At 46.6% G+C, this 26,863-nt stretch overlaps 1 protein-coding gene across 2 annotated transcripts in view; it reads right to left on the bottom strand.

Annotated features, from left to right (window-relative positions):
• SVEP1 (sushi, von Willebrand factor type A, EGF and pentraxin domain containing 1) overlaps positions 1-26,863 on the bottom strand; it is a 1,097,507-nt gene that overhangs the window by 525,589 nt on the left and 545,055 nt on the right. For both annotated transcript variants that reach the window (XM_078676696.1, XM_078676697.1), the window contains exon 10: positions 15,825-15,932. In XM_078676696.1, the coding sequence (XP_078532822.1) occupies positions 15,825-15,932 (108 nt within the window). The remainder of the gene's footprint in view (positions 1-15,824; positions 15,933-26,863) is intronic.

The raw sequence follows: 26,863 nt of genomic DNA, 5'->3' as shown, positions 1-26,863 counted from the left end.
AACCAGGAACCACCCAAGGTAGGAACACAGGAGACACACGGGGGACACTTGCAGTGTCTAAACACAGCCGCGAATCACCATTGACTTCTATGTAGAAAGTCATTATTAGATTTTTAAAGAATAAGGACACTTAGGCGCGGACTAGGAACAAACCCCTTCAGTACGGGACACTTCGAGAGTCAAGACCCACGGGAGCACCGAAGTACTCGTGTTACCTCACCCAGGGAAGCCGGGTGCATAGGTGTCTTTTCGTGTCGGGTTTCATCGTCGTTTCCAATGGAGAGCTGCAAAGAAGTGCTGCAGGCATCCAGAAGAATGTGTCCGAATGGATCCAAGGGTGGATCGGAGATCTGAAGAAACTGAAAGGAGAGGGGACAGAGTCTGGGTCACTAGCCAGTGACCAGGAAGGCGACAAGAAGATGCCAGCCGATGTTGGGCGATGTAGGTGAAGCTTGACTCTTCAGTCACGAGGTCCAGGAGGCGTTGCCGACAACCAGGAGCTGGATTTGAGCTGTCCTATGTCGGATGTCGAGTGCTGCAGCATCGGTATCCGGATTGGACCCAACAGGCCTTGGCAACAGCAATCCACGCAACATGATAAGATCGGCTTCTGTGCAGACCAGCAAGGTCTGAAGGACTCACCCTTTGGAGTGGTGTCAGGGCACATCTGGAGTAACCAGGAAAGCCAAAGAAACAAAGAAGATTCCTTTGTGCGGACCCACTAGTCGACGGACCAGGGATCGCAAAGGGGCCTCAAGCCGAAATGCAGGAAGCGGACCCATGGAACACTCATGGAGTGTAGGCCCACAAACTTCAGTGCAAAAGGTGCTCAGGGCTTGGACTACAAGTAGCCCAATGCACAACTTCAGGAAAGCTTGGGAAGACGATGCACTAGCAAATGTGCTGGATGTCCAGGAGTTCCGGTACCACGTCTCTCTTGATGGCTACAGGTCTCAGCTTTGCTGGGGACTCGTGTCGGCCTCGGAGATGTCTGGAAGTCCATGTTCTGTGTCACAGATTCTTCGGGATCCGGCGGGAGGCTCGAACATGCAGACCGGCAAGACGCTTCTTTGGTACCTGTTTGAACAGGGGGGTCACTCCTTGACCCCAAGGGAGATTTCTTCTGTCTTCCAGTCGAAATGGAACGTCGAAGGTCCAAGATTTATGTTTCAGAGTTTCGTCAGGGTAATCTAAAGTCCTAGGGACTGGGGTCATATACTTATACTAAGTTTAGAGGATGGACTAACTCTAAGGTCCCCTTTGTCCAGTTTCGCGCCAGAGCTGGGGCTGAGTGACCCAGCAACCGGTTTGAACTGGGAAATGCACGGGGACACCTTGTGTGCCCCAGGCACTGTCTGGAAAGCATTAACTGAATGCAATCCACCCTGCCCCAATACACTAAAGCCTGTCTGGGGAGGTGCTGGCACCTCCCTGGACAGGAAACCTATTGTCCAAACCTCCCCTGCCGGAGTTTCGTCCAGCAGCAGGAGGTCATACTTGTGTCTGTGGCAGCAGCACCCATTTTGTAATGCTGGGGCTCTGTTTAACTTCTACCGTGTTTACCAGTGTGTACAGGTCTTCTCCCTCTAGAAGGGTGGAATGCTACCGCCGCCACCAGAACTGGCAGGGGGTAGTATTCCAAAGTGTTTGACACCAAACACGACATGTTTTGATGCAGCCATCCCAAAGTTGGCAATAACCGCGAGGTTATAATGCACTTAAGATTATATGGTCTGGCTGTATCATAGAACAGCTAGAAGGAATTCTGAAAGCTGCAGAGGGGCTCAGCTCATGCTTGGGTACCCTCTCACACAAAACCAAGCACTCTGCCTTCAGGATTGTCAAGGCCTGCCATAGGAGTGACTTATAGGTTTATATGTGTCTATATATATATAGGTAGATATAGGTATACTATATCTAAGTAAGGGGTACAAGTACCACCTTACCCAGGCTGCAGTAGCAGACCTGAGGTGCCATTTTGGAAGGCTTCCCAGGGGTGGCAAAATACATGCTTCAGCCCCTGGTAGACCTCTGGGTTACCTATGCCCTTGGTACCTAAGGTACCATATACTAGGGACTCACAAGGGTAATCCAGTAACCAAATTGAAGTGTACCTAATGTACACACAATCAGTTTAGAGAGGAAGCAGCTAGGCTGGGGACCTGGTTAGCAGGCTAAAGTCGACAAATCAGTGAAACAGCAAAAAGTAGGGGTAACCATAGTAAGCAAATCCTTTCATCCCTCTTGGGACTTCTTCAGGGCTTATTATGGTACTGGGTCTTATATTGGTGATAAGTGTGATGATTCTGAATATATAGCGTTATCAATCTTGTTCTCTCTCCAAGATGAAGGGGTAATAAAAACAGTTCTCGTGATTCATAAGGATTCCGTAATCTGAGTTCTTTGCACTAATATTAGATTCACCTGAAGTAATGGATGCTCGCTGCTTATAAATAATCTTCCTGGATGGTGGAGTGTCCCCAATGATCAGTTCACGCAGTCCCCACGAAGTATTTCAATTTATAAGTTACATTCTTCATCTTGGAGAGAGAACAAGATTGATAACGCCATATATTCAGGATCATCATAAGAAATAAATACACCTCACTCCATCTACGTTGCTGTTAAGGTTGGTTGGAGCCACACTTATCACCAATATAAGACCCAGTACCATAATAAGCCCTGAAGAAGTTCCAAGAGGGATGAAACGCGCTGACGGCAAAGCAATCACGTGGTGTTTTTAATTGGAAAAGGAGGATAATTGAGTTACGATAAATAAAGGATATTGATACAACTACAATCAAGACATACGATCATTTACTATTTATTTTGTCTGGGAAGTCTTTCAATTTTGTGATATTTGGTTTTTAGTGGCTTATATACGCTGTATCACATTAGTCATATACTCAAAATATACACTTCTCGGGTGCAGGGTCAGTCTAGTAAATATGACAATTAGGTGTAGGCCAATTCGACCACATTTGTTGCCTTTCCTGCAAGCCTCTTCGGTATCGCAATGTTGGTTACCCAGATGACCTCCCTTTCATTCCATAGGGCTTATTCAGCTTAAAACATAATAACGTTGATTTGTCTAGCAAGTTTGGCAAGTCAGGTCTCAGCAGACAGAACACCCTCATCAACTGAAACCCCCAGAAACAAATCACCCACTTGTACACGCACACACATGCACGCACGTGCACACACACACAGACACACACACACATACCAAGTAGCTCGAGAGTGGCACGCAGAGCATACTTGTGCTACTCCAATTATATGATTTTTACAATTTTGAATGGCCTTGTTATTTTGTAAGCTTCTTCACAAGCATGTGTCATGTGACGAGCTTCTGAAGCTGAAGGTAACTCCTCATCAGGATTATGCACTGATGCCTGCAATTTATGTCTTATTTGTCTCACAACATCATTCCATTCACTTCCGTTTCTTAATTTTCACCAGTTCCAAGATGAATGTTTTATGGTCACCTTGCCTATCTTTTACTTAAGTTCATGGGGGGACCTGAATGCATAGGAAGAATGGTACCTTTTCTGCTCCAATTTAAACTTTTGAATTACACACTTTAAAGAGTCACTATTTACATTTTATGTAAGGTTTTTCATGTGTGAACTCCTACCACTATGTCAGTTGTATCTTTTGTTGGGTGGGAACCTAAATCTAGGTTCGAAGGTAGATGTTTTTGCCTTTTTTCACTGAAATACATGCTGAAAAATCTTCAATAGCTCGGTTTTGAGATAACAGTTGATTCGTTGGAGGAGTCCTGTGGCGACAGTAGCCACTGTTGTAGAAGGGATTAATGTTGATATGCATTTGATATTCTATGTTGAGGAACTTTTGTTATATGCAGAGGTAGAATTTGCAGTCCTAATGCTAACAATTCCATGAAATAGACATTGCTACTACTTCTAATTTTACCTACTGGATTAAAAGAAATTCTTGCATCCCAAAAGAAAGTTGTTAATGGTATATAGCTTCTTTGCGTGGAGATAAAAACTATGCTCCAATGCCCCAGTGCTCACCTTGATTTGACAATAGTCTGTATTAACTGTGCCATTTTTGAGTGATATCTACAAAATTAACAAGTAAGTACGTTTTCAGGAACATTTGAGAAGCAGGTATTGCTTTTTCTCATGCATACAATTTACCAATGTTTAAAGCATGGTGCAACATAGGCAGAAGTTTGTGTTCACTGATGTTTTGTATGGTTCAATTACCACTTTGCCAACCTTCACTAGTGGTGGCTTCAGTCTTTAGATAGATCCAGAATACTTGCGAATTTCATGGGGTGAAATCACAATTGAGGGATGGAATGCAGAACAAATCAAAACATTCACCCCCAGTCAAGAAATCTGGGTTAAATCCATCATTCATTGCTCACCATGCCACCGCAGTTTAGACCTGGCCATTTGCAAATCAGTCTTGACCCTGTGCCTCATGGGAACAGTCCAGCCCGAACTGCTAAGCCGGGTCCTCCCTGGACCGTAAACAAGCATCCTAGGACCGGTTTCAGGGTTTCACCCCTCTTCAGCCAGGATAGCTTTATTCCAGTGGCACAGTGAGCCCAAGACCCATGTCTGGGCATACCTGGCTCACTTAGGGCAAGAAAGCAAAAGACACACAATTGATGGACAGAATGTAGAGCAACTCAAAACATTCACCCCCAGTCAAGAGATCTCGGTTAAATCCATCATTCTGTTGCTCACCATGCCACCCCAGTTTAGACCTGGCCATATGCAAATCAGTCTTGACCCTGTGCCTCATGGGAACAGTCCAGCCCGAACTGCTAAGCCAGGACCTCCCAGGACCGGAAACAAGCATCCTAGGACCGGTTTTGGGGTTTCACCCCTCTTTAGCCAGGATAGCTTGATTCCAGTGTCACAGTGAGCCCAGGACCCATGTCTGGCCATACCTGGCGCACTTAGGGCGAGAAAGAAAAAGACACACAATTGGATGCTTGTTTCCAGTCCAGGGAGAACCTGGTCTGGCAGTTCGGGCTGGACTGTTCCCATGGGGCACAGGGTCAAGACTGATTTGCATATGGCTGAGTCGAAACTGGAATGGCATGGTGAGCAAAAAAACTATGGATTTAGGCCCAGATATCTGTACTGGGGTGAATGTATGACATTGTTCTGCATTCTGTCCATCAATTGTTCTTTTTGCATTGGTATGCGGGTAGGCATTAGTTTGCTCTAACTGTGTGCTATATTGGTTCCAAAAATCTATCCTTGTTGACTGTGGATTGTTTCCTAAATCCTTTTTCTAGTATTGGATTTGCAATCCATGGCTTCGAAGGATGCCAGCATGCCCATCCCAGTATGTCAGATCTTTGGCTCTGATCCCACATTTTCTATTTATTGTCATTTGCCCTACTTATATTTAGCCCTAGAGGGATGAGTTTATAATTTTATTGGGGTTGAACTCTCCCTGGGTAAACTGATAAAACGGGCACAATTTTCCTATAACAACCTATTGCATTCTGGGGGATGTTTTGCTGCTCTAGTCAGCTAAACTAATGAAAATTTGTGAAAATAGGGTTTTATAAAATCAAGACTCAGTATTGGAAAATCTTGTTCCTTTCTATTACATTTATTTCTGTGATTTGCATATGGATTGCTCACACAGTGTGTCATCTTTGTGCCATTATGAAAAAAATAGTTTGTACTACTTATTTGGCTATTCTCACAACTGTTGGTGGTTTGATTATTATTTGGATTATGGTATAACACTTCTTTTACTTACATACTCAGATTTTTTGTTATTGGTTATTTTTTTTTCACAGATCATGGTTTTGAGTAGCATTAACCAGACATCACATACATGGACACTGGAATATCACTAATTCAGGGTACAACAACAACTTACAGCTCAGGCAAAATTTCCAAAATAACTTAAAAAGTGGCTAGACATCAATCCTCAAGGCAACTGCTAGTAGGAAAACAACTTTTACAATGAGCAATAGACCAGTACCAGGCCGTTATTCTCTGGCAGTAAACATGTCAATTAAGCATTGCCTAGGGAGACAAAATGTCTTTATTAGGTAACTGTTGTTTTACCTCTTGATGCAGTGAAATATTGGTATGCCTACTGATGGACATGTCACATAACTTACCAGCTACACCAGCAACCTACCCACATACACTCTTGGCGTAATTAGGAATGAGCTATGGAACCATGTGCTATAAATACGGTCTCCTGTCATCTTCAATCTTTACGTGGAGCCTCTTGGTGTTCTACTTAAAGGAAACCGCATCAGGAATCATCTATATGCTGCTGATACAGAACTGCACTTGAAAGTCTCCTCTGCTTTGGACATTCATTACCTTAACCACTGCTTGCACATTATCCAGACATGTATTTCCAGGGTATGCCTGAAGCTCACCCCAATGAAGACAGAATTCCTATTATTTGCCAAGAACAACAATCAAAATCTAGTGCACACCTGGCTCAATACTTTGAAACTTGAGGGCTTCGAACCACAACTATCACTAGATGTCAAGTCAGGTGGATTTCCCCTGGTCACCATTCTAAGCCTCAAGGAGCGCATTGCCAACAACACATAGGCAGCTTGGTACCTGTTCTCTACTAAAGAAAGGCAAATCATTTCTTCCAGAAAACAACTTCAGGATTGCTGTTCAAGACTGCGATTCAAGCCCTCATACTCTTGCATCTGGATGGTGGTAATCAGTGCCAAATCTAAGGTTGTGAGACTGGTGCCACCACACCAGGCGCCATATTCAGGGGATGCAGTATTTTCAAAACAAGCTGCATCAATTTCGAAGCCATCATGACCAGCACACCCACTTCTCTTGGAGACAAGCTCACCACTTGGTTGGGTCTCGACACACCCGCAGCCAAGACACCATCATAAATCAGACTAAGAAGTGTAAAATGAACAAACAATGCTGCAGACCCTTTCCACCTATGCACCCAAGATCTGTAATAACGTCTCTGCATCCATCTGGCCTATCCCAACACTGATACAATTTAGGAAAGAGTGGAAAACTCACCTTTTTAAAGAACACTACATTACAATGCATTAATCATCCACAATCCTCTGCTAATAATCGTTGACTTTATGCTTGTCTTTTACTATGCACAGCGCTTCACTGCCTTTTAGCTAGGTTTGCGCTTTAGAAGTACCATATACAAATATACATCACTGCGTAGTGGTTTCAAAAAATTCACAAACCTATGCTAATAGAACAGTTGTCTAGGATGAAAGGTAGATTAAACAAGATGTTAGTAAGAAAAACTTGTGCTGTAAGGCTTTGCTTATCGGCCACACGCTGTGGGAGTACCCTCAAAATAAAACAACTACTTCTATATTTAGTTTTTATAAAGAACATTTTAATTAAAAGGTTTGCAATAGTATTAGCCAGCAATCTATATTGGGCTACATAGCCCACAGTGTCAGATCATTTTGCTTAACCAGTGTGACAAACCACAGGCTTTTTGTCAAGAAAATTTTTGTACGGAGTACAAAAGGCAAAACAAATATATAGTCAACAGAAAGAGTGACAAAATGTCCGTGGTAAAAGTCATGATTGTTTGTCTGAGGAAGCTTAAATGCAGTCAATATGATGCCATACACTTGTAAGCAAAGCTTATTTGGGTATTGCACTGGCTAAAGGGACCCTCATACTTCATAATTTACTCTCGTTGGACCGCAATACGCCAACTATTGATGGCATCTAACACAAAGCCACACTGAATTGTAGACTTGTACCATAGGAGCACTGGAGGTAGCTATAAGGGCCAAAGGTTAACAAGAAAGGGTTAGGTGTTTTAAAGAAAGATGCATTTGATCTAAAAAGGTCAACAATACGATTTCTCCTTCTATAAGAGGAACTTTAACAACTATGCTGTTTTAATGCTGTAAACTAAGTAAATATTGATCAGAAATCAGTGCATGCATGAACTTTGATCTCACTCAAAAGTATCAAACTGTCAGCCTGTGTTTCTGTCTTGGAGGAAGCAAGGCTTACACATATGGAAAAGCACACAAGGCACCTAGTATTCAGCTTTACAGTCATTGCACAGCCAATCATGAGGAACTATTACATAAATACAGAAACACTTGAATTTGGAATCTGGAATGCAACAGAAGGCAATACTAATCTAACTCATGCTAATTGCAGTAAACAGGAGAACATATGGGAACTTTAATAGGAAAAGCTGTTAAATTAATCCTCTAAAATTAAAGGACTGTCTTAAATGAAAATATAGTATCGAGCGTAGGCTAAAGTACTATATAAACAACAATATTCCTTGGTAAAACCAATTATTGATAGAGTTTCCCGTTTGAAGCTTGGATGGCAATACAACTGTCTCTGGACGATAGTACAAATGGTGATGATTGTCTTCAAGGCAGACTCTACAGACAGGTGAAAGTTTTATTAATTTTATTGAGAAAGACTTGTGAGACATTTTTGCAGTTTCATATAGTGTAAACTTGGTCCAAGAGCATTAGAGCGCTTTACATAGGAACCACTTTTACAGATTTGAATTTGGCATGTAATGGCCAGAATATGTTTCATCAGGCCCAGCAGAGTTTTCTTAGTCACACAGTAGACAGCCTGCTAGTCAAGAGATTCATCAACGGAGACAGATGTGATCCCATCCACCCCAGATGGTGGTCCATATGTTTGGCATGGCCATCCCGCTGCATCGCAGTGATGTTCCCTGTTAGCATTGTCACCACTAAACAGGATGCGAAGTCCATTTTACCACTGAGTGTAATCACCATAGATCTTAGTGAAAGAAACAGATGGTTTGAAAAAATCTAGGGCCTTGCAAGTTGCATTCACCCTTTCCTTCACCATATCCTGAACCCTGTCAATTATAACGTGTGTTGCTTTTTGGTATATTCTTCATACTTTGATGTTTTTGAAAACATTTTGAATCATCCTCGGTATATCTCAATTAGGTTCATAAAGAGTTGCATATTTTTTCAATCTATTCAGTCTAATGGTCTCTAAGCAACATAGTAATTTTATAGATACAATTGAGTGTTCCCCATTAAAACCTGATTTAAAAAGAAACAGACTTTTGTGAGTTATCCTTTGGCATTTTCTTTTAATAGGGTGATGGATTCATGCGGGTTGCCAAGTTCTAGTCTGAAGCCAATAATCAGTTCGTTCTTTTAGAAAAGGCAATAATAACAAGAAATACAATTTCTCAAAAATACGTGAGAAAACACTGACAATAGATACTATTACCAGTGTCACTAGAATTATCAGGCATAGGATGACCTAATTATGCCGTAGGGTTTACTAGAATATGCTGCAAGAAAAAACAAATGATGTGGAATTATGCAGCACATTTTATTATAGTAATACCTTATTATTTTGTCATTTTTAGGTTTTGCCTGCACAGCGCTTGCACTGTGCTTGTGAAATCTATTGTATTTGATATAAATCTTAAAAGGGTCTTACATCCCAACCTTGCTTCTATTGGTTTATGTGCATGCCATTTTTCTCCATTTGTATTGGCTGTAGCATACTATTTCCTGTATTGTCCTCGTGTGTTTATCTTATCAGTCTCCTGTGGCCCAAGTACAATTTCCATTCACACAATCCTCAGTCCCCTCTGGGCCGAAGATGGGAGCCATTCTAGTGCTCACTTTTGAGCAGCACACTCACCAGTACCCCTAGGGCACTCCCCAGTACCCTGGGGCCAAAGCAGGGAACCACTCTAGTTAACTATTGCTTTGCGATTTGAACACCATTCTTGTGACAGCCGCGTGACATGCTTTGTGTGGCCAAGGTCAGGTCACTTAGCTGCTCTATGATTTAACCCGGTTCGACTTGTCTCCCTTTATCGATGCACCCATCTGCTTCCCGTCTGCAGCGTACTCTGTTATTGCTTATATGTTTGCTTATGCTGGCTTTAACTCGAGTTGGTTTCACCTACTCATTACCTTTAAACTATCAGCAAGCCAGGTCTAGGCACCGCTGCTAAGTAACTGCCAATGACATGCAAGCCGTATTTTTTTCAGATTCCCCTTCCTGCATTTTTGCAAAGAAAATAAACTATAGCGGTGCCCCAACAAACATAACAGCAAAAATTACAGCACTTGTACTTAACCGATACTAGAATTGCGCTGCCCACCCTCCCGCTGGAATATGGAGCCCCACTTCCTTCTGTCAGCAGCTGGGGAAGGCAAGATAAAAGAAAAACATGCTGAGTGAGTCAGTTATCCAATCCGTCACTGACTACGTGGTTGAGTTAGTGAACAAACCGTTTACATGGGTTGGTAACTGCTTTTATATCAATAAGCTCCTGAGCCAGGCCCACTGATCCGAACATTTATGAAAGTATGTTGAGGCTTTCTATAGTTGGGATTATTGATCGAACAATGCTGCATATTTTTTAACAATAGAACATATATTTTTAATGCACTAGAGTGAATTTAAATAAGATTATTTTAGTAGTTTTAAAAAAACAACAGTGGCATTTACAATGTTCTAAAATATTGTAAGGATTTTTTTAAAAAGTTAGAATTGTTACTCAAATGAAAACAAAGTATTGTCAAGATGCTGGTGGCCAGTATAAAACATATTTTAGTACTTTTAAAGTACTATGGATGCTTGTTGTATTTATATTTTTCCCCTTGTTGCCTCTTTTCCCTAACACCAACCACTTTTCCTTGTTGGTGCCCTCTGTTCTCCACTGATCACTCTGTGATGAGGAATGTTTGTTTCCTTGTGCTTAGGTGCTTCTCTGCTGCTGCTGCTAGTCACTGCCCCTTCCTCACGATGTTGCCACCGTCCCTCTCTGCAACACTCTAACTGACTCTTTTCTGTCTACTTGTTAGCTTTAAGGCGTGAAAAGCAAGCTGCATTTTTTGAACAAAAAACGCCTCTGCTTAGATTTCATTTTATGAACAGTGCGTGCTTTAGTGTTTGTTATGTCAACATGTTTTGTTTTGTATTGCCCAATATGTCTGCTTCGATTGTGGATATTGATCCTATTCGGAGCTGTAGTTTGCTTTTAAGCGTTGTCCAGATAAAAATGTCCATTAGAGGCACAGAATTTGTTGACCGGGGATAATAGAGCATGTGAAGTTACTGTTCCAGTTAGCAATCAGGAGCCATCCCCTGTAAAGTAGGGGAAAGGTTACTCTAGTACATAGCACCAAAACCCTCGTTCCACTCTCCTCCTCTGCGTGGCTACTGTGCACCAGCCTGCATGGTTAATGTTCAGATGAGCAGGGCACCATCTCCATGACTTATTCTGCTGCCATGCCAGGACATGTGCACATTCGCTAGTGGGCAGTACACTGAGCTGTGCAGTGGTTCAATGTTTAAGGCATGATGCAGCTGCTTTCCCTGAGGCAGGCAGATGTTTATTTCTTGGCCATGCGTGACTCACCTGCTCACATCATGAACAAGGACCTTTGTGTTGTATGTGAATGTCTGCACTTGCTGTCATCTCCAGGTCAATGACTTATGCGTGTCTTCAGTTAAAGGATAAGCACCAAAAGAAGTTTCATGTGCACGGCCACCAATAAAAACGTCTCATAATAAAGTTGACATATTGTGTGACCTTGTACATGCAGAGCTCAGTCGAGAATGTGAGGCTTGCCTTGAGCACAGCACACTATATTGCATTTTTCAAAAACAAGTCATAACACTTTAACAGAGTTTCAGTAACTTATATTGCACAACTGCTCACCAAGCTACAAGTTAAAACAAAAGATTGCTTATTATTAATCACATAGGCAAAACCTATTGCACTTACCAGTGCTTGTTACACATGTTAACACTATCTGGGCAAAGGTTTCACCTCATTAGTATCAGTCTAACATCCAAATACAGAAATATGCAAAGGAAAGGTGGCTAGTCAACCTTTCCGAAAGGCCTTCTACTGCTCAGCAACAGGTGTTGCCACGTTTTTAGTAACTTTTGATCCGTTTTAGTTAGAACATATTTTTTAAATTATATCTTCAGATTATGAAGCATACAATGGATTAAGTGGCAACTGTGCCACATCCATAATTATGCATGTAGAAATGTATTGTATAGTTAATAAAACCTTTACAAAAATATAAAAAAGTAAATAACCAGAATGCAGATAAACCCATGTATAGATAACAGATGGTAATGACGCTAGTTCTGACAGGTCTTAATGCCTCTTTTGACGCAGGTTTCTAAGGAAAGAGACTAAGTGACCAACAGAAAAAGAGGCGTCGGCCCTTAGACAGAACAGAGCATGAAGAATAATTAAGGAAGGTTGACAAAATTCTGTAAAAAGTTTAAAAAACGGATTACAGAGTTTTAAAAAACAGTTGAAGCAGCAGACAAGGCACAAAGTGGGTCCGATTTGACTAAGACGCTGAAGCAGTATTCAAATGTGGCATAACACAGAACTTAGAGTGCAGCAATCAGCTAAGCTGAGATGGACAGCAGACGGGCTCTTCTGCTCTAGGTGTGCCATGTGCAGTCCAAAATAAAAAATAAAAAATAACTTGCAGAAATGTGACACGCTCAACTGGCCCCTGATATGTAGATAGTAATGGCGGCCGGTGCGGAGGGCGAAATGTTTCAGATTGAGAGGAAAGTGCTTCAGTATTAGTACAATTAGCTGAGTTCAGTTTGCTTGCTGCAGTGCGAAGGAATTTAACAGTTTTAATTTTTAATGATTAATTTGCTGGGTTCAGGCTGGCGATGACTGCTTGTCTGCCTGGGCAACCCCAACCCAGATGAAGTGAACTCGGAGAAGGATATTTCTTTGCTGCATAAGTTGAGGACAAGCGCATAGAATGTGGCTTAGAGTTTCTTCACCTTGTCCGCATAGGCGGCAGCTAGTATCGTAGGTAGCTAGGTGGTGCCAAGGAGGAAAGTGAGCACTAATATTCCACTCGCCCATTCTTAATGCCACAAGCTGCCATTTGATCCATAAAGGGTAGGTGCAGGTGATGTAGCACTGCTGTTTAAGTGAAGAGTATACATTTATGACTGACCACGCATGAGAGCGCTTAGACAAAGTTGTCATGTCTTCCAGTTTTTAGAGTTTTTTGGTCGTGCTGGCTGCTAAGTTCTTGAAGACCTGTTGTGAGAGATGTTTATTCCAGGCTTCGGTTAGTGAGAATTCAGACAGTTTCGCCTCAAGGTGTTGTTTATATGATGATGATCTTGGGTCGCAATGCTCAAGTTCGCGCCAGATTAGGCCATGCATTGTATTGGGTAATGCCTGTCAGAGCCTGTGGCAGAAGTTAAGAAACAGCTGTCTCTGGCCCACCGCTGTCTTGTGATGTTGTACTCAAGTCTCACTTGCACTGGTGATGCTGTTTTAGGAAGTCGCAGAGTGGATTTGTATATCCTGGTGACCAGTTTGGCTACGGTCCCTGCTTCCTTGCCCAAGGTGACGTCACTCCCATATTTTAGAGTTGGGATGATTTTGGCTTTGATCACCTGGAGGAGGGGGTCAAGGCTGGGGCCTTGTAGCTTGGATGACAGGGCAAACATTAGGCTGGAGTCCTTGTTTTTTATGGTGCATATGTGTGAAGTGAGTGCTAGCAGAATTTCTAGATATTTATAGTGCTTACTGTGCACGAGCCTGGTGCCCTTGAGCAGGCACCGGTGGGCCTGGTTTGGCTTTTGGCTAATATACAACCTTTTTGTGTCTTTGCTTGATTGATTTCCAGCATGTTCACATCTGTGTAGTCATGTAAGGTGGTCAGGAGCCGTTAGAGGCCTACCATTGTCTGACTGATAAGCACCAGGTCATCCGCGTATAGTAAATGTGACATACTTTGACCTCCTAGGTTAGTCATGTGGCAGTTTGCATCTTCAAGGTGCTGTGACATGTCAGCTATATATATGTTATATATAAGTTAATAAGCAGGGGGGGGGCTATCACTCAGCCTTGCTGCAATCCAGAGCTTGTGGGGATCTTCCTTCAGATGCAGAAGCCGTCTACTAATTTAATTCAGACCCAGGTGTTGGTATGCAGCTGTATTATTGCGCTCAGTAGGTCTTCTGGCAACCCCCAATCCCTCGGTTTATGCCAAAGGGGCCCTCTTGGAATGTTGTCAAAGGCAGCTTTGAAGTCCACAAAGCAGGAATAGAGCACCCTTTTGCTTTTGAGTGCTTTGTCACAAATGAGGGCCAACGCCATCAGATTCGAGGCGGTACTACACTTGCCCCTAAAGCCACATTGATTTTTGAGTATGATCTAGTGAAGTTCTGCCCAAGCTTTAAGATCGTCATGTAGCAGGCTGGCATGCAATTTGGCATACTTGTCAATTAGAGCTATGAGGCGATAATGGCTAGGGTTAGATTTCGAGCCCCCTTTAAAAATTGATTGGATTATGGATCCTCTCCAAGACTTTGGGATGGGGTCCACTGCCAGACAATATTGAAACAGAGTAGTTAGTACCTCGGACCAGAAAGCTGGGTCGAATTCCAGTTAGCCCGTTGGGGCCAAGAGCTCTGTCTTTGCAAAGCATTGCCAGTTTCTGTGTGCAGCGTTCCGCTAGACCAGGGGTCTCCAAACCGGTCCTGGAGGGCCGGATCCATGCCAGATTTTGTGCATATCCCCATTTAGATACATTTAGTTATTTTAAAAATCTGGCATGGATCTGGCCCTCCAGGACCGGTTTGGAGAACCCTGCGCTAGACTAAAACAGGCTTAGCTAGGTTTGGAGGAGCCAGACATTTAGCTGGCCTTTGGGGGCACCGATCAGACGCCAAGGGCGCGTATCGGGCTGCTGGAGTGGATTAAGTATTTGGGCCCTGATGAAAAATGGGCCAACAAAAAATCGTACCACTGTGATTCTGGAATGTTGGCCATGGTGCCCTTCATGCTTCCAATTGTGACTTGATTGATCAGTGACCAGGATTTGCTTGGGTTCCTTCCCTTGCTGGCTTCTAGCAGGTGAAGCCCGAAGACCTCATTTCTTTCCCATTTGTCATTCCAGATGGCTCTCCTGAATGAGGATCTTGATAGGTTCACTCGGTTCCTTGCGGCCATAGAGGAGGGTTGCTTAATAACATCACACAGGTTGCAATTGACTCCTCTTTTTAACAACTTCAAATCTTCTGTTAGTTTAAGTATGAAAGAGGGCAGATCACGTGGCTTTGCCCGTGATAGAGGTTTGACCAAGAGCTCCTGCATAATTTGTTCAATTAGGAGAGACAACTGCCTAATAGGAGAGTTGTTCTAGGCTTTGATTTAGACGAGATGGGCCATAATTATGCAGAAAACATCTGAGCCGCAAAATTGCACATTTCCAGTTGCCCTATTACTGATGCTGCATTTCTCTCAAGGACTTAACTGAATCTGAATGTCATCGAAAACGCTATCAATAACAGAAACATTCAAGAACTGTAAATAATATGTAGTTTCTTCATTTTTTTCTTCAGATTTAGATGCAAAATGAGAATTTGCTGAGGACACTATAGTGCAGCATAGGGCTCACATGTATAGGCAAATCATTGCCACTGAATCAGGAAACCATAGAGAACGTTTATAAGAGGCATTGGAAAGTAAATAGGTCTGGCCTTGGCAAGCAATGATTACATCTTTTCTTAGTATTTTTTGTTTATTGCAAACTTGCCATAAAAAGAAAAGAACAAGAAAACATTGTGCTGCATTAAGGTGGCAGCCACATGTTTACAATGAAAACTTCGAATTTACAAAAATAACCATCACATATCACTTTAATAATAATTCTTTTCATGCATGTTATGCTATGGATGAGGCTCTTGTAGTGCCACATTTGTATTGCTTTTTTTGTTTGATTGGTCCTTCTCAAATATGCTTGCTCTTCTTTTGAAAGTGCACACCGTTCTAAATCTTACCCGAGTTATCTGAGAATTCTGGTTCCTCCCATTTGACAGTGTGCTCGTTTTCTGTTGTTTGAATTGGCGAAGGCGATCTGCACCGGTCAATGACTGGTGGCTCTATATCTAAAGAAACAAACAGTAGAAATTACATTTGCAATAAATTCCCGAATACACCTGTAAGCCAGTGCATTAAGTGTGGTGATTCGGCAAAAACACACAAGTAAGACAGTTGAGCGCTGAAGAGGATCTTAATACAGTTAGCTGATAGAATACTCCAATAACGTAAAAGTTTGTTACTGATATTTTTTTGTGCTTTTCAGGTCATAGGTTCTAACTCTGACATATCTGCAACAACTGTATGTTTAAATATTAGAGCGAGTAGACACTGGTATAAGATTTGGAAATCAGTGAGAAATCATATTACTTCACTGCTGTCAGCAGTTGTGGTTAGACAAGAATTTACCGGCGTAGCTAGGGAGGGCGGGGGCGGTCCGCCCCAGGCGGCACGATGTTGAGGGCGGTGGCCGCGCTGCACTTGCCTGTTGTGGCAGCCTTTATAATTTATTTGGGTACACTGACTGACACTACTGCCAGTCAGTGTATCCAAATAAATTATAAAGGCTGCCACAACAGGCCACGTTTGAATTGCCCCTGGAACCTTCCACAACTTCTTTCTCACACAGGAGAGAAATAATTCCCGGAGCCTCAGGGGTGCTGCGCCACATAAGAGTTCAAAAGGGCAGAAGCAGGGGACGTCACAGGCCCCACCCGCCCCCTGCCTCTTCCCATTTGAACTCTTGTGTGGCGCAGCACCCCTGAGGCTTCGGGAATTATTCTTCTCCTCCGCTGCCTGCAGTGGCACTCTGCAAGGACTATAGAGGAAGGAGGGATGCATGAAGGAGGATGTAGCATGGTGATACATGGTACCATTTGTGTCACAGTGCCAGCTTCAACAACTTGTCGAGGTAAGAGAGAGGCCCCGGAATGTAAGAGAGACCCAGTGACAGCCTTGCAGCGGGCATGACGGAGGGGAGGTCGCGGACGGGAGGTGGATGCAGCAGACTGAGCAGCAATGGAGGCCCCCGGTGAAGCGAAGACTCATTCTAGTCTTCCCCCGGGGTCTTTCGCGCAGGGAAGGGCCAGGCTGGGGTGGGGGGCGTGATTGGGGGGTGGGTATAAGAATGCAGGGGGGGGAGGCGACTTCCTCTTCCTGCATTCTGGCATTGCTGGGTGGGTTAGATTTCTGTGGGAGATTTCTGTGGAGTTTTAGGGGGTTTAGGGGACGATCGGAATCGGCGGTTTGTTGCCCGTAAGTGGCAGTATACGTGCTGGACTGTGCCGGACGTTGGTGCGAGTTTCTGGTCTTTGTTGGCGTCTTTTGGCGGAGGTATTTATCTGGGTGGCATGGCAGGCGAGGCTGAGGTAGTGCGGGAGGCTTTGAGAGTGTTGGGGAGGGCTGGGAGGGCGGACCTTCTGCGGCCGGGCGTGTTGGAGCAGGCCTGGGTGGGCTTTACAAGGCCTACGCGGGCGGCGGCGGAAGGTGTTAGAGCGGCGGTACTGGCCTGCAAGGAGGACTCGGTCCCGGCTGGCAAGACGTCGCCGGCCCGGGGGCGGGGCTCGGGAGTGATAGGGGCCCAGCGCGGCGGCCGGCGTAAGAGCCTGCCTCCGCGCTCGAAATCGGCAGGGAGTGGGGGCCCGAAGGGGGGGGCCCCGGAGCGTTTGTTACAGGAGCAGGTGGATTGTGAGGTGCTGGGCATGCAAGGGGAGGGGCATGGCGCCCCCTCGGCCTGGGATGTGTCTGGACACCCGGGTTTGTGGAAAGGGGGGCAGCCTGGGCTCCTTGCACCAGGGCCCCTTGTTAGTGTGCCTGGCCTGGCCGTTTCAGGTGGCGTTGGGCAGGTGGGCCCTGCGGTGGGGGCCCTGGAGGTAGAGGGGGACGACGAGGGTGAGGAGGCTGCATGTGTGGTCCTTGGGGGGGGTTTGCAGAAGGTGGGCCCCTGGATCTGTCTGTGTGTTCGAGGTCCAGCACCCCGGTACTGCGGGGCGCCGGCGGGCCGGCCGTTGTTCAGTTGGCGCTGATGTTAAAGCCGGGGGGGCCTGGGGAGCCCCTTCCTTGGAAGTCCATGCAGGGGGTGGGGCCCAGGGGCTACTGCCACCCGTTGTTGGGCAGGTGGGAGGCCATGGATGTGGAGTCAAAGATCAGAGAACAGAGGCTGTTGATGCAGAACGCGGACATCAGGCTTTTGGAGTTGGAGGGTGTGAGGGAGAGGGGGCCTGGGGGGGGGGGGAAGGGAGGGCCCCCACCCCCACGTCGGAGGAGGCGTTTTGGGCAGAACAGGAGGAGGCTGAGAGGAAGGCCAGGGCCCGGGGGGGCCCCAGAGGGGGGGTGAGTGACAGGCAGGGGCAGTTAGGGACGGCCAGGACGGCGACGAGGCCCAGCAATGCCAGAGCCCGCCCGGGTTGGAGCGGCCTGGGGGGTCAGGGGGGATCCCAGCTGGCGGAGGTCAGCAGAGGGGTGGGTGGTTCGGCGGAGCGCAAGACGGCTCCGGGACGCCGCCATGAAGCAGTAGGGGAGTCGGCGGCGGCTTTCCCTCCATCGCGGGATAGGGCCTCGGTGCGTGTGGTGGAGAAGGAGTCTGGGCATAGTGTGCCATGTCAGAAGGGTGTGAAACGTGCAGTACGTGAAGCGGAGTGGAAGCAAGTGGAGGATGACTGGGAGATTGAGCTGGATTATGGAGGCGAGAGTGAGGAGTTGGAAGAAGGTGAAGTGCGAGATGACACGGACAGGACGGCTGACGGGGCGAAAGGGCAACAGTGGTTTTGGTGTCTTGCATGCCCCAGTGAAGAAGACCGGGAAGTCGAAGGGGTCTGTGGTGCAAACCAGTGGAATGGACCGTCGGCCGGGACCGTCGCAGGCCGCACTGACAGGTGAGGGTGAATGGTGGGCAGCTTGGGGGGAGAGCCAAAAAAGTGGCAGGAAGAAGGCCTGCAGGTCAGTTGGTGTGGGGGAGGGGTCTGTACGGGAGGACAGGGTTAAGGGGCCAAGGTGGGGGTGCTTGGGTCAACAGGTAAGCAGGTAGTGACAGCAGGGGTGCAGACGGACAAGCCGGGGCTGGGGGACAAGGCTGACGGAAAAGTGGACAATGAGGAGAAAGGGGGGGACAAGCAACAGAAGAAACTGCTTGTCGGAGAAGATAAAAAGTAAGATTTGGAAACACGAATATGTCAATGTTTTCAAGCTGTTGCATAGGGAGGTACAAGCCAAAGAGGGCTCCAAGGAGATGGAGTGGGTCCTGGTCAACATGGACAATTGGACTTCGGCGCTTTTGATATACGCCAGCATCTATTGCGAAAAGCATGTGGATAGGGCTATCCCCCTGTTCAAGTACATGGACATCATCAGGAAGGCGCAATTACAATTTGGTGGCTTCGCATGGCTGAGCTATGACGAGGAATTTAGGGCGAGGGTTAGTGTGAATCCGGACAAGCCGTGGGGGAGATTGATCAGGAGCTGTGGATGCAGTGGATGGCGTTGACGCATTCAACCGCCTCGACGCACACGGCAAGTGGGCTGCCGGTACCTTATCGGTCTTTTCCAGCGCGTCCCGCCCACGCTGGGGCAGGTGGGGTGGTTACCCCTACAGGACACACTGCCCCGGGGGGTAAGCCAGGCACTGCCACGACTGGTGCCTGCTGGAGTTACAACAAGGGTTATTGCTCCCGATACCCTTGTAAGTTCAAACATGAGTGTTCCAAGTGTGGCGGCCGTCACGCGGTCACTCAATGTCTCACCCTGGCCATGCTTTCGGAGCAGTGGCGGAATTCCAATGCAAAGGGTAGGAGGCAGCCTGGTGCAAAGGGCGCCTACTCCGGTTAGAGTGGAGGAGATGGCCCACTGGCTGGCGTGTTACCCTGACAGGGAGGCTGCTTTAAAGTTGCAGTGGGGTTTCACGGAAGGTTTTAGAGTAGGTTACCAAGGTCCAAGAGTGCATAGGTGGGCAGATAATCTTAAGTCAGCAAAAGAATTGCCGGAGGTGGTGGCAGCCAAGTTACAGAAAGAAGTGTCGGAGGGCAGAGTTGCGGGCCCCTTTGTGGAATGGCCCTTGGAGCACCTGATTGTTTCACCTTTGGGTGTGTTGCCTAAGAAGGAGGAAGGGGAGTTTAGGATGATACATCACTTGTCCTGGCCGGAGGGCCAGTCTGTTAACGATTTCATAGCAGACATAGACTCCCGAGTCCTTTATGCGTCGGTGGATGATGCTATTCGTCTGGTGCACAAGAGCGGGCGGGGGGCGGAGATGGCTAAGTGTGATATCAAATCAGCCTTCCGCCTTCTGCCGATTCATCCGGCGGATTTTTCCTTACTGGGCATGCAGTTTGCAGGGGCCATCTACGTGGACAAGGTCTTGCCCATGGGGTGTGCCATATCCTGTGCGCTTTTTGAGGTTTTTAGTAAATTTTTCCAGTGGGCTTTTACTCAAATTAGTGGGCACCGGGCTGTGACACACTACTTGGACGATTTTCTTTTCCTAGGACAGGAGAAGTCGGGGGATTGTGGCAGGGCCCTGTCACAATTCCAGGACATGGCACAGATTTTCGGGGTCCCCTTGGCGCCGGAGAAGACGGCTGGGCCTAGTTCTTGCCTGACTTTTTTGGGGATCGACCTAGACTCCATTTTATGGAGGGCTTGCCTTCCCAAAGGGAAGGTCTCTGAGATTCAGGCATGTTTCTGTGGGTCATTGGTGAGAGGGGGATTGCGCTGCGCACTGTACAACAGCTCTTAGGGTTCTTGAATTTTGCATGCCGGGTGGTGAGAGCAGGGCGAACTTTTTGCAGGAGACTTGGCATGGCCATCTCGGGGGCGGTGTTACCACATCACAGAGTTCGAATCTCCAGGTGGGTGCGGGCTGACTTGCGGACTTGGTGGACTTTTCTTTCTGATTTCAATGGTGTGTCACTGGATTTTGTGGAGGAGAGGACGGTGGGGCAGATTCAGATTTTCTCAGATGCAGCGGGGCGGCAGGTTTTGGCCTTTTCTGGGACGGCAGGTGGTGTGCCGAGGAGTGGCCGGCACCCTGGTTACAGAAAGGGTGGAGCATTACTTTCTTGGAATTTTTTCCCCTGTTGGTGGCACTGGAGGTCTGGGGTGCTGAGTTGCAGAACAGGTCAGTGTTGTTTCATGTAGACAACATGACGGTGGTCGATTTGGTCAACCGACAGAGGGCGAGAGACTTGAGAGTGTTGCGGCTGTTGAGAGGGTTTATGCTCCGTTCCTTGAAGTTGAATGTGATTTTTCGGGCCAAGCATGTCCCTGGGGCGAATAATGACATTGCGGATGCTTTGTCTCGTTCGCAGTGGCAGCGTTTCCGGAGGTTGGCACCTGGAGCGGAGCAGCACAAGACCGGATTGCCGGCCGGCATCTGGGACTTGGGGGAGTGAGAGTTTTAGGACTGGTGGAGAGCTCCGTTGCGGAATCAACAAGGAGGACGTACAGGCTGGCATGGGATGAGTTTGCTTCTTTCATGGGGCGGAGTTGGTTGGATGCGGGATGTGCTCGCTCGGTGATCGAGCAAGGAGTTTTGGAGTTTGTTTTGCACTGTATTGAAAAAGGATTGTCGGCTGCTACCATTTCAGGAAAATTGGCGGGACTGTCTTTTTATGCTACACTGTTTTTTGGCTTTTACCCCACAAAAGACGTGGTAGAATGCTGCGGGGTTGGGGCAGGCAGAACAGAAGGGGGGGCGTTGCGGGAGGCGGTGACATTTGAGTTATTGGCTCGCATTGTTGATGTTTGCCGTTAACTTGTTATAATGGGTCTGAGGTCAGGCTGTTCCAGTTGTGCATGGTGTGGATGTTTTTTGGAGCCTTTAGGGTTTCGGAGTTGTTGGGTACCAGGTCTGGTGGTGGTAGGCGTTTTGGAGACGTTCGTTTGGAAGCAGGCCGGCTGGGTATTTGGTTGAACCAGTCTAAAACGGACCAGTTGTGGAGAGGAAAGTGGGTTTGGCTGTGTGAGAGTGGCTGGGACGGGGTGTGCCCGGTGACGGAGTGGAGGGTGTTTGCGGAGCAGGTGCGAGTGTGGATTGGGGAGATATTTTGTCATGAGTCTGGAGCCAGGGTCACGACGGGGCAGTTGTTGGCGATTTTGCGTAAGGCGGTGAGCAGGTTGGGGCTGAATCCTTTAGCGTTTGGGACACACTCCTTTAGGATAGGAGCGGCAACTGCGGCATCGCGCTTGGGATGGTCATGGGATAGGATACGTCAGATTGGTGGATGGAAGTCACGATGTTGTGAGCGGTACGTTAGAAAGTAGGTTGCTGCGTGGGGGCGGTTTTGGGGTACTGTTGGAGCGCCATTCTGAACAAGATGTGTATTAATACCTTTTTCTTTCATAGGTTGCGTGGGTGGCCCGGGGGCCAAGACGGTCACGTGGATTGTTGGGCATTCCTTTGTGCACTAGGCATCGAGATATGCGGAGCAGCAGGTGTACGGCCGTAACCTGGGACTCAATGGACTCCAACATGAGGTGCACTGGTGGGGGAAATGGGGGATGCGATGGGGGGCACTTTTGCCCTGGCTCGCGAAGATGGTCCCACAGAGGGGATGCCCGGACTTGTTGATCATCCACTTGGGGGAAAATGATTTAATCCAGCTGTCGGATTTGGCGCTCTTACAGCTGATGCAGCGGGACCTGGAGGTTATGAAACTCAGGTTGTCTGGGGCTTGCATTGCTTGGACGGAATTCATCCCCAGGAGAGTTTGGAGGAAATTGAACAGGGCGACGAGGGTTTTCTGTGAGAAGAAGGACATTAAGGTGATTTCCCATCCAGGACTACGACTTGAGGAGAGGTTGCTCTTTAGGGACGACGGAGTGCATCTTTCGACGATTGGAAATGCGTATTACATGATGGAAACGCGTGACGTTGTGAGCAAGTTGTGGAATGAATCGATCTGGTGCCGCAGGGATGTGTGAGGGTGGAGGCGAAAGATGCACAGTGACACCTGGGGGGGGCAGGTAACCGCCCTACAGGGGGTTCCCTGGTTGGCGGTATTTGGGAGGGGTGGGGGAGTCACTAGCGGGCGCACCCACCTCTCGTGGGGGGAGGAGTGAATGATGGAAGGGGCGACTGGAGCCGGAGAGGAGTGCCAGGATGCGAGGAGAGATTGAAGGGAAGATTGAAGAACCGAAGGTGGAATGAAAGGAGAGTATGAGGATGGATTTTGGTGTTGGGGGGAAGATTTAGTTGTCGTTGATTATTGTTGTGGTTTATTGTTGTGCAGCCTGGTCCTAATAAATGGCCTTTTACGCTTAACAACAGTGTGGCCTGATTTATTGCGCGAAGCGAGCAGAGGTGCCGGTCTCACACGGAGGTCAAAAGCAGGAAAGAAAGACCCCGACTCGGGCCCCCATCAGGGTAACAGCTTGAGCGTGACGGCGGGCGGCCGGGAGAACTCAGTTGCCTGCACTCCCGGCCTCAGCGCTGCTCTCTCGTCAGTGCGTGAGCATGCAGCCACTACGTCACTTCCCCTCTCGTGAGCTCACGGACCTTATCAGCGGGTCCTGAACCCCATCACCGCCGCCCCGTTGACTCTCAAGTACAGCCACGTGCAGCTGCGCAGAACAGAAGTGCAGCCTTTTGCCACCCTCCACCTGGCATCTAATAAACACAGGAGTCCCACCAGCAGAGCCTTCCAGTGAGTGAGGCGTAGTCTGTAGCTAAGAGGAGGGGCCACAGCTATTAAGCGGCAGCCCTCCCCAGGTTCATCTCTCTGATTTCAAAGGCCTGCTTCAAGGTGCAACAAAACACGCCACACGGCAAACACAAATCAGTGGCAGATCAAGAGCCAGTACTTCAAACCTCAGGTCTGCAGCCCTTTATTAGACTACAGCATAGCCAGGCGAGAGCTACAAAAGTGAAGAAGTGTCGCTCAAAGGCTTTAGGTCAAAATATGTTCATGGCAAGTAACGAGTTGGAACACTGTTTAATTAGTTACAAATCTTCGAACCAGCCTTTACATAATTGTCATTGATCATGCAGCGCACTAAAGAAGGGATACTAAAGAAATAATCCAAAAAGCAAGTCGTTTTACCGCTGTTATGAATACAAGAGGCAGAACAGTGCTCTAGATTAAAGATCCAGGCCCACATTTATCAAGGGCTTGCATTGCCCTTGCCTCACACAAGGGGCAACGCAAGCCCTTAAGTGGGATTTACTATGCCACACAGAGCCACCTTGAGTGCCAAAGTAAATCTGGAGCAACCCAAGGCAGCAAAAGTTGCTGCCTTGCCGTACTCTGTTGGGAAGGTGTTCCATCAGTAGAGCGTAAGTGTTCCCACGCATCCACTCATGTTTTTTAGTGCATTCCCAGATTTATTAACAATAGTAAACCTGGGAATGCGTCAGAATGCTATGCCTTCCTAGGGGAGGCGTAATAAGGAGAAATACGTTTAATTCTAATCATGTTTTCCTCTTTCTACGTGTGCTGCATTCTACAGCACACATAGCAAGCGGTAAAAGCCTCATAGGATATTTTTTTTTTGCAGGAAGGTGTCCCTTGCTGCCCCAAAACAATCCTACCTTACATCATAGTGTCTGCATTGGCACTTAGCAGCTACAAGTGCGCCAGCGCAGAGAAAGAGCAGGAATGCACATTAGCTTAGTACACATGGCTCATTCCTGCCCTCTCCATTTGATGCAGTACAGCAAGTTCTAGTAAATGTGCCCCCTAATTTCTTGCTTTAGACTTAAGATGGATATCCCTCTTACTAAGAACCTTAATGAATGTAAGATTTTGTCGCAGCAAGAAAATGTTCCATCCTGCCCACTTTTACCTATTGTGGAACAGAGCAAACAAATACTTTCCACCCAGAATAATCACATAATGCATTGTGATAAAAATGCTTCTGGTATAGGGCTAGTAGATTGCACAGCACTGCAACAATCTTAAACAAATAGTCCTCTCCGTTCCATTTTCTATTGATGAACACAATGGACCACTAATTGAGACAAGGGGGCATATTTACAAGCCCCTATCGTCACAGAAATGTCACTTTTTTTGACGTTCCTGTGGCGATACAGGCTTCGCCTTATTTACAGGTCAGTGTTGAGCCATTAAATGTGGCTGAACGCTGCCTTGTAAATAAGGCAACACCATTGTCCACCCCTTTCACGCTAAGTATAGCGTGAAAGGGGTGGACAATGGTGTTGCCGTGGGCGATCTGCTGCTACACCCACTGATTTTGACGCTGTCCCATATTTACAAGGGTGGCATAAATATGGGGCAGCGCCAAAATTAAGACCAAAAAAAAATCTGGTCCTAACATGGCGCAATAAGGAGAAATGCTTTATTTCTCATTGTTTTTGCTGTTTCTATGTTTGCTGCATTGCGCAACACATAAAAAGAGCAAAACGTCATGCAATATTGTTTATGTGCAGGAAGGTGTCCCTTCCTGCATATAAACAATCATTTTAAAATAGGACGAGTTGCAACGTTATGTGCGCTGCACAAAGCAGCACACACAGAAGTTACAAATCACCATTTAGGATTGTGTGCTGGAAGGCACACCTTTCTGCACATAAACAATCATTCCCCGCAAAGCAGGCACCCTTGCATCATGGTGCAAGGGTGCCTACATAGGCGCTAGCCAGCTATAATTAGCGCCATTGCAGGGGGAAACGCAGGGCTGCACCGTATTGTTGTAAACATGGTGCAGTCCTGTATTCCAAAAGTGGTGTTAAGCCAAGAAGGCTAACGCTGTGCTCTGTTACTTTTCTTGTTAATATGCCCCAAAGTCTCCTTGCGTTACTGAAAAATGACTGAGTCGTTGCCCTTGAGGCCAGTCTACCTCACACATTGGTTACTCCATTGGGCTTGTTTCAGCAGTAGTAGCTGCAACTTACCAGGGGTCTGTAATGCATGATTTGCATGCACGCCAAACTAAGTTTATAAACTTCATGGTCTTGCTGCTTCATGCACAAGCACTTTTAACATATGTGGCCTGCTTTGGGGGCCACTGGAATTATGCAGCAACAGAGGACACATTATGCTGCAGTGTTGACTAAATTATGCAGCAAAAAAAGGTTGCAGCGTAATGCAGTATATTTTCTGATACTGATTATTTTGACATTTTTACACATGCTAACAGTCTCTGTAAAGATGTTCTCAGTGAGAAAGGTGATCAGTCAACCTTTGAAAAAGGTCGTCCACTTCGCAGAAACACATTTTCTATTAACTTTTGATCTGTTTGAGCTACAAACAATTTATTAGTTCAAATTGTCAAATTATGCAGCAGATGATGCATTTTGTGGCTAACATTGCAGAGCCATATTTATATAGAAAATATTTGCAAATTAGGATATTTTGCCATTCATGTTTGAACTGCTCTCGTGGAAAGAGGGAGAAGTGCTGATGTCAAAAACTCCATGGCTCTGAGACAAATGGCTTGTGATTCCACTTTTAAGCATATTTGGGACATTCTGTGATTGGAAATGAATCCCACTCTGTGAATGTATTTTAATGTCAATAACTCATAACCTTAAATAAACGTGTATCGATGGGTTGAATTAAATAATGTAATAATCAGTAACTGGGTAGTGAAATGCCAAACACTCCGCCCACTGACACGGGACTCGGGTTATTCCCGCCCTCTGATTCTCCGTCCACAGTTCCCCTACTTTTTTTTTCCCCACTATGTATGACATCGAGAGATCATAGACAGCCTCAGCCTCTTTGTGTTACCACTAAAGCTGCACTGGCCTCCGAAGCTTGTCTGACCCCGTGACCGTCCCTTTAAGACTGGGAGTGGAATCCTTGTAAAATGGGGGTTCCTCGACACAGTGCAGACCTGGGTTATTGTGCTGCACACCAAAGTGTCTGTATCCTCAGCTTTGAAAGCAATAGATGCCCCTTTGGGGGGTTGTGTGAATGTGTGCACGTTCCTCTTGTGCTAAGTGGTCCCTGACTGCCGTCTGCAACACCTGTCCCACACGGATGCAGAGTAGGCCTCACACTCGCACACGCACGCACGCACACAGACACAAACCAACACAGTCTCA

Source organism: Lissotriton helveticus, chromosome 2_1, assembly GCF_964261635.1.
Source record: "Lissotriton helveticus chromosome 2_1, aLisHel1.1, whole genome shotgun sequence".
Taxonomy (NCBI): Eukaryota; Metazoa; Chordata; class Amphibia; order Caudata; family Salamandridae; genus Lissotriton; species Lissotriton helveticus.
The sequence above is the reverse complement of the archived record's forward strand: the minus strand, read 5'-3'. Positions and strand labels throughout refer to the sequence as shown.